Below are 18,693 nucleotides of genomic sequence, written 5' to 3' on the forward strand. Positions count from 1 at the left end.
TCACGTGCGTTAGTGCTTATTAAGATCGATTGAAGTTTGACATATTCTTTAAACACCTTGTTAGCTTAAGGAAAGAAGGTAACAATATTGTGGTTAACATTTCCGGTCAATACTTCAGTCACTCGGTCTGGCGCAGTATTAATTTTCATGGTAACTTCACATCTTGTAGAGTTTGCAATAATATTGGCTGGGTAGCATGGATGTTCCCCCAGAACACAGTCAGGAGTGATGAAAGAGTGAATGAATCAACATGAACGAATGAGCGAATGATGTTCCTTGATTAATGTAATGATTGTCAACCATGTAGTACGGAATGCAAGCTGCGGTTTATAACCTAGTAAGTATGACAAACTTAGTTTCAGAAGCGTCTGTCAATTAAGCTGCTGAGATGGCAGCGCGGGCTTTGTGTTTTCTTTTTTTCTCCGTGATTTCTTTATAATTATTAATGTTTTCGTGTTGTAACATTGTGAAGGTACCAATTACTTTACGAATGAGATGTTTATAAGCTTAGACACCTGACATTCGAAGTATTTGTCAGAATTATTATTGTAGGTGCAACCATATAATAAATGGAGTACGTGTATAAGTCTCCACCAATAATAAGAGATCGATCAATTTTATACCTTGCGGTGCACCAATGTTATTGACATTTAGAGTGAATTAAAATCCAATGACAGACACGGCATGGCTCCTGCCTTCGAAGCAATTCTTAATACGAAACTTTCTTATGAAAATAAAGTTCTAGAGTGTTATGTTATTGCTGGAGTTGTTGCTGGAGCGAGTCGGACACTGGACCAGCCGAGTCGAGCGCAGAAGTGGAACTGTGTTTATTTATGCTGTGCAGATTCACGATACGTTACATAGGTGGCGCGAGCTGTCGGTTAATTTGTAAGACGCCGCATAGATGGCAGGAGGAGAGCAAGCGATGCGCATATATAACACGCCCTTCTTTTTAATGAGAATCGGCGTTCTAGTCAACAAATGTGCCGTTTACAAAAGCCGATTCGATTGTTATTGCAAGTTAGGAAAATATTAAGCGACGTTTACTCTCGTTACGTGAAGTCGCTTTTCAAGCTGGGGTATCGCACTGGAAGCTTGATCCCTCTTCCGGAACGAGTATACCTTGAGTTGGACCTGGCCGAGGTTGAATCTGCTGAGCTGGAACTGGTGGATACCCTTGGCTGTACGCTGATGTATATACTTGGCTCAGCTATGTCATAGTCCTTTGGTGAAGCTTCGGTAACAGTCTGTTCCGCCGCTCTTGATCGTAGATGGATGTGGTTTCTGAAGAAGATGCCTCTGGTGTCTGTCTTTACGGCGTATCTATACGAGGTTCTGGACCGGCGTTGACCATTGTAGCTTTTTGCCAGTATTGATTGTGGCGAAGCCACACATGCTGACCTGGGATTAGTAGCGGGAGATTTCTTGTATGGCAGTCACCATGTTTGTGCTGTTCTTTCTTGCCTTTGCTAGAGTAGCATGTGGTGAGGTGGAGTTGGGAGGCTTGGTTTCAGGACCCTTTGTACGGTTGGTAGGACGTACGCAGCTTTCTACCGATTGGGAGCTCACCTGGGGATCGTCCTCCTATGGTTGGCGTCGAGCGATAGTCAAGTAGCAGTATACTGAGAGGTCCTGGCCTTCCTCTGCCACCTTTTTCTTGATTTAATTGATTGCTTCGATGGCACTTTCTGATTGACCATTCTCGCTCAACGGAAGTGGTGTGTTTTCAGTGGTCTTTCCTTTTCCTGGATCTGGAGCCATCTCTTGGGTGTGAGTTGATGACCCAGGTGCGTGGTTATTGGCAAACTTAGCTGGAGCTTGTCCTCGTTGAAGTTGAGGTTGTTGCCACGTGCCATTGTGAGCACATTTCTGAGGTCTGCCGCCTGTCCTTCAATGTTTTGTGATGCCACTAGAACGTCGCCGAAGTAGAGCTTGACGGTGAGTTGCCGTTTGAATACCCTCTCACTGGTTTGCTGGAAGAACTCAGGAGACAGTCGGACGCTGCCGCCTTTTTTTTTTTTTTTTTTTTTTTTTGTTGGTGACGACAATCGGATGGAACTAGTCGGAAGGCTCTGTGGCTTCCGGAATGATTCCATTCTGTTCCATTTGTTGCAGTTCTGCCTTGACTTTGCGCTCTAGTGCGCTAGGTACATGGCGTGGAGCTGATACCGTCGGAGTCGCTCCTTCCTTTAGCTGTATGGAATACACTCCAGGCGGTTTTCCGATGCCTTCAAATACACGAGAAAGATCGTCGAGCACGCTTTGAAGTCCTCGCGCTGCTGTGCACGCAGCTACGATCGTGATGAAATTCAAGGCTTTGCTTGCGTTGGCGCAAAAAATCGGTTTCAGCGGTTGGCTAACGACGAGGAACTTTAGGATGAACTCCTTTTCATCAGTTGAGCAGTGCAGCTCGCATTAAGCTTCGATGGGAAGTGTCTGTCCCGCATATGCAGTCACTCGCGCACTTGTTGGCTTGAAGGCAGGTTGAGATGGTCATGTGCTGGGTGATTCTCGGGAATTATATTTACGTCGGAGCCGGTGTCTAGCTTGAATATGACGTTGTGTCCATTTACGCTGACCGTTTCCCTCCATTCCGAGTTGTTGTTTAAGTTGCTGAGCTCTAGACTTTCCGAGAAAAAATATTGGCGGTTGTCCTGCTGCTTAGATTGTCGAGCAGAAATACGCGCTTGCAGAAGGTGTAGGTGGTAGGTAACTTAATCCGTCGGCTGCGCGCCGTCGGCCGTTGGAGGTAGAGGGGGAAATGCCTGGGCGACGCGGCGGCCGCGGACCCCGAGAACATGGAGGAGTAGGACCTTTCGCGTGGCGGCGTGTTTGGCGGCGTACTCACAGGTTTGTTCGTAGATGGTGTATGCTTCCCAGGACTGTTGTGGGTTGTCGCATGGCTCGAAATTTGCCGGTGTTTGCAGGAATGTGTTGGCCATAGTTGCGGGTGGTTCCGATTACTCTGACACCATGCTGTGTTGTTGCTGGAGCAAGTAGGACACGGGACCAGCCGAGTCGACAGCAGAAGTGGAATTGTGTTTATTCAGGTGGTACAAATTCACGATACGTTACATAGGTGGCGTGAGCTGTCGGTTAATTTGGACGACGTCGCATAGATGGCAAGGAGAAGAGAAGGCGATGCGCATATATAACATGGAGGAGTTATTGTCCTGACCTAACTCTGTTTAGAAAAAATCAAGCCGTGCTCTAAAATAAGGCATTCAACTTGGATTTGTTTTTATAATTGGCCTGTAAATGTGATGGTCAGCTTCCATTATTCTTATTGGAGCCGACTTACTCTCACAATGCATCTTGGTTCCTTCTTTAAGTGAGTCTGGTACGTGTTGCGTGTCAGAGTGCTCAGGAACGACCAGTTGAAGATCGCATTAAAAGCACTACTCGAAAAGAGTAAAACGAACGCAGGTGTAACTTGCAACTTGCCCTCGTTAGCACCCGTGGCGGATACGTAGTTCCGTGTCTTGTTTTTTCTTGCACACCATTTTTTAATACGAATATCATTATTGGCCTACTTCAGCCGTTTTGAGCCTATCTGTCTGTCTATCTATCTATCTATCTATCTATTATCTATCTATCTATATAACCTCTTACGCCGACCAGACGGCCAAAGTTGTCCTGCTTGGGCTACTAGGTATGCGCTGGTGGTCGTGATGCCGTCGTAGTCGTTGCATCGCCGTCATTGCAGCTTTGTCATCCGACTCATGTCTTGTCTTAATCGTCATCACGCCATCGACGTCACACAGTCGTCGTCCTCTCATTGGGCTCAGGTCATCGTCGTCACGGTGTCGTCATTAGACCAGCGTCATAATTTAAGAATCGAAATCTCATTGTCGTCACTCCCTCGTCGTTGTACGGCTTTCTTTTTTCATTGATATAATTCCTCATTCGTCATTCCAACGTCACTACGTTGGGCGTCATACAGTTGTCACACCACCGCGCTAATGGGCGACCTTGGAGAGTGAGTGACCAACGACAGTCTCAAGTTACTGCTACGCAATAAACGTGACTTGAGAAATGTGGTCTGTCGCCATACATTGCTCGATTGCTACTCGCATTACCGCCCGCAGTCAGCGTGAGATGATTTCTGCCGTAATTTATTTGCGTTCGTGACGTCTTTCTTTGCGCCCGTGGACATTTTATTTGTGGACTGTCTTTGAAAGCGTTGTGTGCAATGTGGACTTTCTTTTAGTATGTTGATTTCTATTTGCAGCCTTTGCGAACTCTCTATTTTCATGTCTTTGTCGTGTCAATGTCGCGAATTGCTGACCTCTGCTCATTTGATGTGCTCTGTTAATTCTATTAAACGTCTCTTTCTCACCACTGGCAGCAAAGTCCGGGAGAGCACGCAAGGAAAGCTTCGCTTTAGAAGATATGTTTCGTGTCATGTAGCCTAAACAAATAACGCTATTACGAATACAGGCAGAGAAAAAATGCACTCATTCGTGTTGATCAACTCACTCTAACACGCGCTTTCACGAGGAACGGATGAAAAGAATGAAAGAGAGGATAACAAGTCCGCTGGCAAAGCGAAGGCGCGAGATACGTCCGACGTGCATGTGTCCGGTAGGCGTGAAACAGCCTACGATCCTCAACCTAAAACTGCGGACGGGCCCGGACACACCTTGAACTACGTCATAATGGAAGGTCACAAGTCAGAGAACAGTTGACAACTGCAGACAACATTATTTTTCTTTTTTTTCTCTCTATCTCTCTCTCTTTAGCGGTGAACTTCTTCATCTGTCAAAGCTTCTTCGGGTACTTTAGCCTTCACGTGTGCAAATATTGTATGAGTAGTGTCTAATTTGAAAACACCTGTGCTGAACAGGTCAAAAACTTGAAATTGCCTTTACGCCACACCTTGTGCGTATCAAGCATGCTTATATGGACAATGACAGACGTGTTCGAGCAATTTCTTTATTCTTTCTTTTTTATTTATTTATTATTTATTTACCGCGAGTGCCTTGCGGAGACTGGGAGCTTGCCGGGGTTCATGCGGAGTGAGTACTTTCCGGTATAGTTTTGTCGTTGACAGCCTATTCCTGCAAAAGTATGCACTCAAATTCACCGGTTTAACTAACGAAGCTCGATTACCGGCAATTGAAAACAAAATACTAGCAAAATAGAATGCCAACTGCGGCTTCTGTCAAAACAAGTGTATCACTCGGGCCTAAATGCTCCAGTTTGATTGTGGTAATGGAATTTCTGTGTGGCACAGAGCAAGTATTCTGCTGCATCGGTGTGCGAATAACTTGTTCAATAAATTCTGTTACACATCCTTCAGTGCTGGTACTTTTTGTGCTTTGCAACGAACGAAAGACGACTTCACCATGAAAGTCGGCAGATTAGCAGCTGTAGCCCAACTAGGTTGGCAGAGTTTTAATCTGAGTGATCAGATAGACAGGAGCACTCGCTTCCTGCTATTCTATTGAATTTGACAATGTGCACCAATATTTATGCGTCAAAGAACGTAACACATTCTATGCATTGGAACTATATTAAGACGCTAAGAAGGACCAAAATGATTGAAAATATCAAAATAACGCTATGGAGGCATAAATATGCTGCAGAATTATAAGCGACTTCCTGGTGTACATTTTAAATTTGAACACTAATCTCTGAAAAATTTAGAGGACGTTTAACCCCACAAAACCCAACGTATCATTTTTGATACGCTGAATTTGATGCCTGAAAATTCAAATTTATGCGCTCATGACCTAGACTAGAGCCCGTACTAGAGTTTTTGATGTGCTGGAGGACGTTTACAGTTGTGATAGTACAGCAAATAAATGACAAATTAAGTAATTACCGTACTATTTAATGTTTACTCAATAACATTTCATTGTTTTCCTTGTACCGTCTCGTCTTCGTCTTTCTGGGGTTTTACGTGCCAAAACCAGTTCTGATTATGAGGCACGCCGTAGTGGAGGGCTCCGGATTAATTTTGACCACCTGGGGTTTTTTAACGTGCACTACAACGCAAGCACATGGGCGTTTTTGCATTTCGCCTCCATCGAAATGCGGCCGCCGCGGCCGGGATTCGATCCCGCGATCTCATGCTCAGCAGCGCAACGCCTTAGCTGACTGAGCCACCTTGTACCAATAAACATATCTCCATGGGCAGAAATAAATGTAAAACACGCTGTTTTAATTTTCTTAGATGTTGAATGGTGTTTGGGCTTTGTGGGGTTAAGCTTCGCCTTTAAGAGTGGAAAGCGATAGCATTCAAAGATCCCTGACTGCTTCTCACGCTTCCCGACAACTGCAGCTTATGTAACATTATGTTTACCGGCGAACTCTGGCGGCGAACGCTATACGTACGAAAGCGAGCTATCTTGTAGAAATGCGGCCTCTTGCGTGGGCCAATCCCGGAAGTAGTGCACAGCAGCGATAAGAAAATTGCATAATTTTCAGGTTTTTGTTATTGTTTCTCACTTTTAGTATTTCATTCTGAGAATATTTAACATAAAAGGTATGCGCTGTCGGTGTTTTGTTTCACGGCATTCGCTAGTGGGCTATCATTCTCAAAATTCCAAGGAATAACTTTGTCAAGAATTTAAGACAAGGTATGAGTAACTGTAGTGATAGAATGGTGTGGCAATGCAACCTGCATATACCACATGTCATATAGCAAGGCGTAGCATATGCATATGCCTAAATATATACGGCAATTTTTGCTCACCGAACTCGCGCACCGACAACGGATTTTCCGCGACGCGGGGCCCTTAACGCTGTCGTTTTAATATGTCACTGTTTCTTCTTTGATTTACCTGCTCCCATGGCGCTTGCAATGGTCATAAAGACTTGCATTAGAGTGCAAAAAAGAAAAAAAGTAATATCAGTGACCAAGAACAAAAACTAAGAAAAATTGCTGGCTCTCCCGTAATCGAGAGTAGATGTAAGCATGAAATGGCTACCAGCAAAGCAGATTGGTGCCGCGACGCAGGCCTGAAAGCTTACTGAGCCGAAATGAATCTGTTTTGAACTGAACCTTGTCGCAAGTCTCGTCTCGGCCAAACAAACATACGCGGCGCGCCGGACGCTGCCGGCCTGGTGATAGGGAGCCTACATGCAAGCACAGCGCTTGCATGTATTGACCCTTTTCGCGGAGCAGTTTGTTTTAGAGAAACGAGATGGCGCTCACGGTGGCGCGCCATACCTCTCCTCAGCGACCGTAGTTCACGCGACCGCGCACGAATACGAAACCATTACCACTTCTACCTTGCTTCTGTGCGATCAGCTGTCGGAAATGCAACTTAGTTTTCGCTAACACACTGTGCTCCAATCATGCTCGATTGAATCATGTGGATTGAAGACGTGTGCACTAGTTGGCTGCGAAAATAGTGACTGGCATGTTAAGGAATAGAATGAATTTGTGGCCAAGTTCGCGGACCGCTGCTGCAACTGTCCGAACGTGTTACCGGCACTTCGTGATGTACGGCTTTCCTCGAGGATACAGAAATTTGCTCATCCGCCAGCCTTGTATCGCTAACCTTCAAAGAAAGGGCTTCATCCCCAGAACGTCGGCAAGAGTGAGTACTACTCGTAAAACAATGACAAAGGGAGTAGCGCCGCTTCTTGTCATAGTAAGTTTCGGGCACGTTATCTATACACATATGTCCCAAATGGCAGGAAAACTTACACCCACTCTATCGCTGACGTATCAAGAATAAGTGAATGGGCGCACACTTGAATATATGCGCACTGTATACGCACAATAAATGACGGATTACACCGATGGCGCACGAATCGAAGCTGAATGTTTCGTGACGGTCCACAAGAGTAAGCGAGTTACTAGCTGTAATATATATTTGCTACAAGGTATTACAATGTACAAAACAGCTACGTTTCTAGCCTTGTGCGCAGCAAGAACAAATCTATCGGAACTGAACACACCCGCAAGCGATTAGGCAGAAAATAATCAGATAGTGGCCGCACCGAGGAACTTCACTGAGTCAGAAACTGACAATCCACTGCTTTAAAATATTTGCTGAATAAAGAACAAAGAGAAAAACGCACTAATCCTGACTGAATGCATGAGCGGAATGTTAAGATAGCTTGGAATACTATTTAGCCCCACTTTTAGAACAAGCACCATATACGCTGCTTGCGGCGTTTGGACATAGCTTAATTAGCTCCGAAAGCGCTTTTGGATGTTCTCTGAAACTGTGATCAAAGCTTCGTGTCGTCCACCTAGTCACCGTCTACGATATCTCCGAAAACAGAGGTTTTCCAAGCCGCGCCGGCGTCATACACTTCCATTGTAAATAAGGAGGCAACGGAGGCAGTTGAGGCAAGCAATGGACGCGTCACCACGTGATGAAACATGGCGGCGCCCACGGGATCGCCGCGAAAAGGGTCAATAGGCTCCCTACCTGGTCACGCATCGTGGCGCCATCTCTCGAAAGGGGCGGCGCAAGACCCGCGCCCTAGGGAGCCTACATGCAAGCGCTTGCATGTAGGCTCCCTACCGCGCCCTGGAGCACACGGACCTCTGGCGTTGAAAAGAGCACAGGCAACCCTGTCTCAGCGCCAAAAGATGACCATCAAGTGTATGGGGCACTATATTTGCTTATTGAACGTCGCTATTGGAAATTACAAATTAAAGTTCAGCGTACCAGAAGTTACAGTTTGAGTGACATTGTAAACAAACCTTAGGAAGAAATGAGATGCAATATTTTTTTCTTACTTGTTTGCGCAGTAACTAGCATATGTAATGCGGTTCTGTACAAGAGGTTGGAGGCCACAGACCGCATTTTCTGAAGTTTTGAATGGTTTCCCGGATGATCTCGTTTTGCTCTTGCAACAATGTCCGGATGTTCTCGCAGGCTCTGGTTTCGTTCTCGCGCCCATTCTCGTCTTGAGTGCCTGTATAATGGCTCTGGATTTTCGCTGAAGGTCTCTTGAAATTCGCCGACAACGGGAGCTAAAAGCATTTCATGCTTAAAAAGATTGTCGGCGTGTCACACCAAACCACACAGATGGTCTGTGACACCTTTAGGTCAGGAGGTTTCTAGTATTGCTTCGTCTCAACAATATGTGTTTATACTTCACAGTATAAGGCACGTCATAATAAGTTACATAGCGTTGTGCAAATATTGTGGCATTTTTGCCATTAGTTATAATATATGGAAACTGTTTAATTGTTACGGAAACTAAAGTAGATGCCGTTTACGTAATAGCGATATCAGGTGAGGAGCTACAGATATTTCCTACCTTATTCTTTTGTTATTTCTAGCACATTATTAATATTATTGTCAAAAAATCAAGAAGCGTATTTAAATATCTGCTCCGGAGAGTCGATAACACTTAAAGTATTCTGATAAACACGACAGCACAAATTCAAAACGTTGATGGTTACCCAGTCAGAGCACTTCTATGCTTTTACTGCACAGAATAATACACGGGGTGGCATTTTCCCGTCGTGTCCTTTAGAATACGTGTCCTTCAGGTCCTCGTGAATGCAGCTTCATATGGAGCACGATGTTATCTCATGCACAGCGTCCTTGACTGATCAAAGTCTAGATATCGCGTCTGAAATACAGAACGTGCTTTGTTTCTCTCTCTCCTCTCTCTCTCTCTCTGTCTGTCTCGCTGTCGTTACCTGGTATAGTAACACGGATCGCACTGCAATGAGGCGATAAGGCTGAGATAAAAGTTAGAGCTAGTGCGTTCGCATTACTGATTGCAAGGCCTCCGGTGCATGTTAGCGAGATCATGTGACCTCACGCAGCCGGCATCACTGCGGCACTATTTAAGGCCCTGATTGCTGTGTTGCATATTACCGGCTGACGTTGCATACAGGAACTTCTCAACTTCCTACTCTTCCCGCACAGGCACGCACGCAGCACATCATGATTCGCTTCGTTGCTGTATTACTCCTCTTCGGCTTGGCCTTCGGACAACGGAAAGACGTCGTATATGAAGACTGTGGTGAGCAGCACGAGCTAAATGCCAGGCTTCTATTATAGTCTCACTTTCTCCATCTCTCTCGTTTCGTAAAATGAAATATTGTGCATACAACGAAAGCAGGCATGCGAAAAGAAAAAGTTATAACGATGGCAAATAGTACGGCGCTTCCATCAGGCCGCATATAGACGCCACGAGTGTCGTCGGCCGAGTCACCTGTTCTTAGTAGCTAATATACAGGGTGTCCCAACTATCATGCACCAAGATTTTAAAATATGCGAATGCAACGTAGCTGGACAGAACCAATTAAGGTAATGTTGTTTGCCGTCGCTTGGAGACACTCTGATTAATGTTTACATTCCGCCTAATTACATAATTAGTCTTAATTAATTTACCAACTTCTCAAATAGTAAAATTAGGTGAAAAGTGTCAATGAGAAAATTGTACTCATTGTACTAAAACTCCCGATACAGCTTTCTGTTGCTCAATACGTGCTACATAAAAGTGTTTTTCAGAGCGTGAAAGAAGCCCCTGAATACACGCAAAGTGCCTCGAGCGGCCTGTGGCGCGGCAATTTTGCGTGTATTCGCGGGCTCCTTTCTTTGTCCTACATTTATTAGAGAAGACGCAAATGCGGGCGGGGATGCAGCCATGGCGTCCAGCCACGAGCCGGTGATGAGAACATGTTTCGCTGGTGTTTCGCTACATGACTTACCCCCCCCCCCCCTCCCTCCTGTGCCGGGTAGCAAACCGGCCTTCTTTTTTTAGTTAAGCTATCTGCTTTTCTTCTTTGTCTCTCTGAGCTCGTGCTTTTTAAGTGAGAACGGTTACTGAGCCGTTGCACAGTGGCTTTCAAGTGAAGACTATTCTTGAGCACAACTTGCGTAAAGATTTATTCGTTTTTTGCTAGGTCATGTGAAAGGGTGCATTGCAGTGAAGCTGCTTAGCGCAGACAATTGGCACGGAGCTTCAGAGTCAGTGTCTGCTTTTTCAGAGTCAGTGTCTGCATTTTCTAGTTAAGATCCCAGCTTTTTCCTTTTCCTCACTTTCTGTCTATTTTGACATGAAGCGTGGATGATTATGTCGGGTAATGATAAAGAATGGCGCGGAACATGACGTTAAAATGGCGCCCGTCCTTCTTTCAGGATCCCCCGCCAAAGTTACTTCAGTCCAATTGGAGCCGTGTGACTCCGATCCATGTGTCATCAAGCGTGGATCAAAAGTGAAGATTCACTTTACATTGGTTTCAGGTATGCCTCTTTACTCGTACTTCTAGTGTTGTAATCAAAAGGTTGCTCTACGGGATAAAACGTGTGAAGCATGCATGTTATAAGTTCCAGTATAGTTTGTTGTGTTCAGTGAAGTCCAGCAGGAATTTATTGTGTGGACCATAGATACACAAATGGTAGCTAGGTAAGCTGCTTGGGTGCAGCCCCACTTTTCACAACTAGTGGCGTCTTGATGAGGGCAGTCTGGGACAAATTCCACAAGATATGCGGCAGATCTGAAGTTGGCGCAGCGGATAACTGATCTGCAATTCAAATTACCAGCTTAGAATGTGATCAGTGCACAGAGGATAACCTAGGACGTCATGCTGGTCAGATTTTCAACAGAGACAGAAGAAAGCATGCCTTAAGGCGACGCAGTGAATCCAAACAAATTAAAGACGCTCCTATCATTAATAAGAAAGCCTAGCGTTGCAGCCTTGCATTCGCGTGCCTGCTGCTCATCCTAAGTTACATTCATGTATTATACAGTTCTTTGCACGTGTTCATTCATGAACTGCCATTGTCCACTTCTACTTTTCGGCGCCCTCTACAGACCAAGACAGTGCCACTGCTAGGCTCGACGCCAGGATGAATGTGTTCGGCCTTAAGATTCCAATCCCCGGTCTGAAGAAAGACATGTGCGACGGCGTCGTTCAGTGCCCCATCGTCAAGGGAAATACGTACACCGGAGTTTTGGAAGCGGATGTGCCCTGGTTTGCGCCTGCCGTGAGTTGATGACTCTGTACATACATACATACATAAATACATACAAAATACATACATACATACATACATACATACATACATAAATACATACATACATTACATACATACATACATACTACATACATAAATACATACAACATACCAGACATACATACATACCTACATACAGACATACATAAATACATACATACTACATACATACATACATACATACATACGTACGTACGTACGTACGTCCTTACGTAAATACATACATACATACATACATACATACATACATACAGCATACTACCCTACATACTACATAGCATACATACATACATACTACATACATCAATACATACATACATAAATGCATGCATGCATGAATACTCTACATACAACATACATACATACATACATACATACATACATCATACAAAGAGTGATAAAAGTATGCCGAATCTTTTTCTTTCTGAATTCAAAAAAGGTCGTAAAAGGTCAGTGAAACCAAGTTTAACAGAGAGCTAAGACGGCGATCGGCGCGCAGCTGTAAGCTTATGCGACAGGATAGATAGTTGGGCGAGTTGGTACGGTAACATATTCTTGGTATAAGCGCGAAGAAGACACGGACGGTGGCGGAAGAAGACAGGACGAGCGCTATTTCACAACTAAATCTTTATTGTAAATAACTTATGAGCTCAAGCTTATGCGCTCCGACGTAAGCAGCCCGGTAAGGTTGCAGTCACGCTTCAGCCTACCTTCAAATCAACGTTTACTTGTGTTTCTTATTCGCGTTCATTTTGCCCGCCGTTGCAATGAAAGAGAAAAGCGGTAAAGGTTGGGGGTGGGGTGAGGGGGGGGGGGGGAGTTGGGGGTTGGGGGGGGGGGAGGTTAGGCAGAGGTACTGGGGAGCCCTCGCCCGGATCCCTGCTGTCTTCGCACTGCAGCCACTGAGGTGGATGAACTGTGTAACTTCACTGATGGTAACGTGGAGTGGTATCTGTCTATAGTCATTTTTCTGTATTGTTGGAGATTTGTACCAGCATTACGTTACAAATAAATCTTCCAAATAGGGAACAGTTCGACAGACGAGGACGCAGAACAGGCACACAACCCCACGTAGCGCGGACGTGTGCATTTCCCTACTTAAGATGTTCAACCATCTAGCCGACACGTTCACTTTAAATAAATTATGTTTCTATTTGGGCTCGAATGTCAAATGCACTCTAATTAACGCATAACCAAATCGCCATATGGCGTTGTGCGATTGTTACACACCACGTCTCGATAACATTTATATAGTGTGTATTGCTTGCAACTACAGTGTTTCTTGAAAAGTGAGGTGTGCGGTGATACATCACACCTCAGCGTCAGCAAACTTAGTGAACCAGATATTCACCGAAAAAAATGAACTGGTAAGCACCACATGAAAATTATCCACCGAAAATAGAAGCCGGTAAAATTTCGTGTAAAAATATATGTTCATGCAGAAAAAGAACGGAAAGTTAGGGTGTAAATAAAAAAATGTCGCAGTTTCGCCCGAAAGGCAAAGTATCAATTGCGATAGCAAATTAGTATAGAGAGCTATAAGGAGTCGGGATAGTAGTTTTATCGGCTACATAAACTTGACACATTCGTTTACTAACTGAATTAACAAGCGTGGTGTCAGCGCGCACAAGCAAACATGGATAGACTTGATGACCGGAGACAACCACTGTCAAAACGGGGACGTGGGAAAGCGCGGCCGCCGCAGCGAGCGAAGGTTCGTGCGGTCTATCGCTTCAACGTAAACTGAGCGGCGTACGCACAGCGCATACAAAGGTCAGAGCCATGTGGAAATCGCTTTCAATATACGGTGCGCGCGATAACACCGACAGCCGGCACAGGCGCAAAGTACAAGAACGCATTTGTTGGCAGAGTAGAAGCCACCCCCGCCCCCTCCCTCCCTCCCGTGCTGCCTTCCCGCTTTGCTCCTTTCACGTGAGAGATTGCGTCGCCAGTTACCGTTGCGACCGGTTGCAAGATACGCATTTGGTGCCGCAGCACAGCGTCGCCCCCCCCTCCCTCCCTCCCATACCCTCACAGCCTTTCGCGCGACGGAAGTCGCGTTTTCTCTCCGATGTGCGTTCGCTCTCCGTGAAGGCTTTCACTCGCACATACGGCGCGCGGCGACGATTTTATCGCCCTTGGACTTTATACGGAACCTCAAGGCGACGGCGACGCCAACGGCGACGCCGACGGCAGCAATCCGCTTGAAGTGTCCATATAATTGCTATCGCAATAAAACGAGAAAGGTACGCCAGAATTTGGGGTAAATGAAAACCGACCCTGACCACGTACTACACAGACAATACTGTGTGTACGTGTTGATTTATGGTACTAGGAGCGCTGTGTGCAATAATGATGTGACATGTTAATGACATGCGCTGGTTTATCTATAAAGGATATAGCGCCTTAGTTGCGAAAACAATGCGCTAGACACACTAGCGCATGTTTACAAAATAGTTGCAGATGCTGCTGGGGCACCTAACATGCCATAGCTAACGTCGTGGATATTAATGTTCATGTGGTTGGTAATGCTGCCAATAGATAACGACTGTTTAAAATGGGAAAACAGTCATCCGTTAACATGACACTCCTATCTGCTTCTGCTAATAGACAAGAAACGCACTTCACGAGCGTGCGTATAGATAGATAGATAGATAGATAGATAGATAGATAGATAGATAGATAGATAGATAGATAGATAGATAGATAGATAGATAGATAGATAGATAGATAGATAGATAGATAGATAGATAGATAGATAGATAGATAGATAGATAGATAGATAGATAGATAGATAGATAGATAGATAGATAGATAGATAGATAGATAGATAGATAGATAGATAGATAGATAGATAGATAGATAGATAGATAGATAGATAGATAGATAGATAGATAGATCTAAAGGCTGTTTCACATGGCGCGATTTTCACACAGCGACACAGCGAATTCCGTCGCTCAGCGACCGCCGCCACTTCGCGGGCTTTCCGCGACGGGATTCCAGTCGCAGCTATCGGCGCGATGTAGGCGGAGCAACGTGATGTAACAGCAAGCGCCGTCGAAATAGGCGCTTTCCTGTTTTACCGCGTGTTGGAAGCTCAGCGGAGCAATGCCACGCACCAGTTTCAATGATGTTTTAACAGAGCGTACCCACCTCCGCCTGTGGCTCAGGAGCTTCATGATTAATTCTTGTTTTCTCCAACTCACACAATTCGTTTAAAAGGAGACGCTGCACGCTATCCAGGTCGGGAGCAGACGCCGCCTTCAACATACGGCACGTACCCACTTGATCGTCACCGTCGTGAACCTCTTCATCGCTACAAATTGTGCCAGGTGCTTACACACTCAATGTTCGCTTCTTCTGCAGAAGCAAATACTCCTCCAGGAGAAGAGTTGTGGCTTCGATATATTACCGCAACAACGGAGTATTAAAGGAAACCACCCCACCGATGCCGCACTAGCCACACGCTCATACTTGCGGTGTTGTGCAGCGTTTCACTCGCCGCGGTTGCAGACTATATGCGATCATAAAGTCTCGGCGCTTTTAAACATTAAAAAATAGTGTACTCATTCTATTTTCAAATAATAATTACAATATTTTATTATATATCTAGTTTCCACGTTGTTTTTATTTAGCGATGCAGGCTTGGGTGCTTCGTGAGCAGCGGGCGACCTTCGGCGTCGCTGCGACGGAAATCGCGCTGTCTCAGACGCATGTGAAAGCTGTCAGCGAAAATCGCTGAATGGCGTGCGCGACAGAACGATTTTTTTCGCCCCAATCACGCCATGTGAAACAGCCTTAAGGCGTGATCGGGCACGGTCACACCACATTAGGCTAATGACCTATTCTTATTTGAAATTAAGCGGATAAGATCACCGGATAAGATCACCTACATTCAATGTACCAGAAGACACAGCAGGCTATCCACATTAGAAAGAACTGTCCTAATGTCCGCAGTGAATATTCTTCAAAGACTATCATGTCATGAACCACGACATGTACTTGGCCCAAGGACTAACGCTGCGTGTGCGTCTCGCTCAACGCGGGCACTTTTAAAGGGGCCCTGAACCACCCCTCGGGCTTGGTGAAATAACATAGTCCGCGGGTAGCATACGCTGTTGTGAACATCTCAGCCAAGTTCTGCTGTCGTACGCGGTCCGTGGAGCTCGCAAGCGGAACGCGATCTCACCTTTCTCTCAAGCGCTCTCGTTTCAAAAGACCCCATGATCCTCGCTCTTTTCTGTGTGCTTTATTTCGTAATAAAGCACACTCCAATACACGGCTGCTATTGGTCGCTGCGGTCGGCTACCCCACGGCTGCCGCGAGGTGCCGCCACGAGTCCAATGGCTAAGCGCACTGCGGCTCGCTGAGGACAACTACGTTTGGCTTACGTTTAGCGCTTCGTAGGCACCAAAATCGGAAGTGCAAAATGAAATTTGAACTGCGCGCCATGGTGAAGTTTTCCAAGCAGAGCGTTGAGGCCCCGCCCCACTCCGCCGTAGCCTTCGCAGTGCAAGGCATTGAAGGAGGAAGGGGGGCACAGCGGAGGCCGTGTTTGATTGCCAATAACTCCGCTTCTGCTGAACGCATTGAAGTACTTTTTGCCGCAAAGTGATTCTGAAATAGCCTATTTTTACTTCAAATGTATTTCTCCACTTCAATTTCAGGGCCCCTTTAACCTTCCTTAGAGACATTAAAGAACATCCATCGCTATATCTCTTAGTTTGTGTGTTGTGGTGTGTTTTGTGTATGTTGTATATATTTGTCGTGAACTGAGCATATTTAATTTTTCTTCTTATCCAATGTGGACTAGCATGCTAGGCATGCCGCCAGGCAAACCTCTTCGGGACACAATAAAAAGTTATCTCAATTTAAATGTAGTTAAAAATGTTAAATTGTACTCTGGGGCTTTTATGCCACCACCATGATATTACTACTAGTCCCGCCACGGGACAACACCTACTCCCTCTAACCCTTCACTTAGTATTTCGTCCTCTTTCTTCCCACTTCCCTCTCCCTACAGACACTGAGCCGTGCTCCCATTAGAACTGCATAAGTTATGTGTGCCTCTTCTTCACCTCACCCTCAATCGCATCGCACATACGCGTATAACCCGCCGCGGTGGCTCAGTCAGCTAAGGCGTTGCGCTGCTGAACACGAGATCGCGGGATCGAATCCCGGCCGCGGCGGACGCATTTCGATGGAGGCGAAATGCAAAAACGCCCGCGTGCTTGCGTTGTAGTGCACGTTAAAGAACCCCAGGTGAGCAAAAGTAATCCGGAGCCCTTCACTACGGCGTGCCTCATAATCAGAACAGGTTTTGCCACGTAAAACCCCGGAAAAACGAACATACGCGTATAATGAGTTCCGAACGCATGCACAAGGCCGCGATTCGGTTTATCTTCTCCGAACGGTTGCATCCTTTTCCACGTTCATGAAAAATGTATCAGTGGGGTTTTGCGAGTATGTGGAGAACGAGTCTCGTATAAAACATATTGCCTCTCCTTCTCCATCACACAAGCCAACACACAAGTTCCCCTAGCACAAAAGCCCGAAGCTCTAACCATTATGCCACGTACGCATGCTTCAAAAGGCGGAATAAAACACATTTACGCATTTCCCTCTTGCAATCCAGCGCTTTGAAACGCTGAGACGCTTAGCGACGTAGGCGCGTCGATGCTGATGATGAGTTTAGGGACGCGTTCGTCCCCTAACTCTCATTGTATATGCGACCCCGTGGCCCGTTTCTGCAAGGTCAAGCATGTCGTGTGTCTTGTAATTCAACACGTTTTAATGCTGAATAAAAGTTCCGCTTTCTCTGCAACGTCCACCGCGGTGACTGAGGGACGAGTTTGTCACTGAAATATCAGCGTGTATCTTGTCGTAATGCGCAAGCTATCGATTACAAAGATGTCAATAAAAGGTTGGCTCATGTTCTTCAAACTGAGATGTGAAATGAAAGTGCGCGTGGATGCAAGTTTCAGGGGACATCTGGTGTAATGCTGTAGAGCAGGATGGTGCATGTGCACGTTGCCTGGTGTGCAGTGTAAGCTGACAATCCATTAATCGGGTCTGCCGGGACTTTTTTTTTTTTTTAATGCCGGTCTCCTTCGGCTCGCACGTCTTCTTTCTTTTCTTCGCAGATGAAAAGCCAAGTCGAGCTCAAGCTTGTGGGCGACAAAGGCGTCAGCATTTGCACCAGGAGCAATGTGGTCGTCCAATAAGAATGCAGGCGCAAATATTCCGCCCCTTATGCCTCGGGTTGGACCCACTGCCACAACAATGGACGACACATGTTCACGCTGGTGTTCTCTACAACCAGTGAACATTTTCATTTTAATAAAACATATTTACAAGCAGCTTATAGAGCTGCACTTGCACATTTTTTTATTGCAAAGCGACAAACGACAGCTATCCTTGTTGTTGTCTTACTATTTGCCCTACTCGTTGAAAACACAATTCGGCGTGTTTACTGGGTAATATTTGTGGTGTAACTGAAAAAAATACAAGTCTTTATTCATTATGTATATCGGACTAAATTACTGAGACGTAGACGAAGGTCCCACAATATGCAACTGAATTGAGACCTTTTAACCATGCTGATTTCGAAAGTTGGTGAATGTGCAGTAATGGCAACTTAACGAGGACAACGTAATAGATAAGAACGTGTCAGACTTTTGAAAGGTTTGTCAGTGATCATTACGCAGAAAACCGCCCCCCCATACGAAACCTTAAAAAAAAA

The 18,693-nt window shown here is 45.5% G+C and overlaps 2 protein-coding genes across 2 annotated transcripts in view; both read left to right on the top strand.

Moving 5' to 3' along the window:
- The window catches only part of LOC119446147 (mite group 2 allergen-like Ixo r 2), a 145,264-nt gene that overhangs the window by 103,187 nt on the left and 23,384 nt on the right, over positions 1–18,693 (top strand). The window lies entirely within an intron of this gene.
- On the top strand, positions 9,787–18,330 carry LOC125939694 (mite group 2 allergen-like Ixo r 2). The gene is made up of 4 exons (XM_037710504.2): positions 9,787–9,951; positions 11,073–11,177; positions 11,749–11,921; positions 18,095–18,330. The coding sequence occupies exons 1-4, from the start codon at positions 9,873–9,875 to the stop codon at positions 18,173–18,175; spliced, it is 438 nt and encodes a 145-aa protein (XP_037566432.1). The 5' UTR covers positions 9,787–9,872; the 3' UTR covers positions 18,176–18,330.

This window comes from Dermacentor silvarum, chromosome 3 (genome assembly GCF_013339745.2).
Source record: "Dermacentor silvarum isolate Dsil-2018 chromosome 3, BIME_Dsil_1.4, whole genome shotgun sequence".
Classification (NCBI taxonomy): Eukaryota; Metazoa; Arthropoda; class Arachnida; order Ixodida; family Ixodidae; genus Dermacentor; species Dermacentor silvarum.

Excerpts from the sequence above, each read along its gene's own strand:
- LOC125939694 (XM_037710504.2), top strand. The coding sequence starts at position 9,873 with ATGATTCGCTTCGTTGCTGTATTACTCCTCTTCGGCTTGGCCTTCGGA. Across the intron at positions 9,952-11,072 it reads CGTCGTATATGAAGACTGTG|GATCCCCCGCCAAAGTTACT; the intron begins GTGAGCAGCACG and ends TCCTTCTTTCAG. Across the intron at positions 11,178-11,748 it reads TCACTTTACATTGGTTTCAG|ACCAAGACAGTGCCACTGCT; the intron begins GTATGCCTCTTT and ends CGCCCTCTACAG.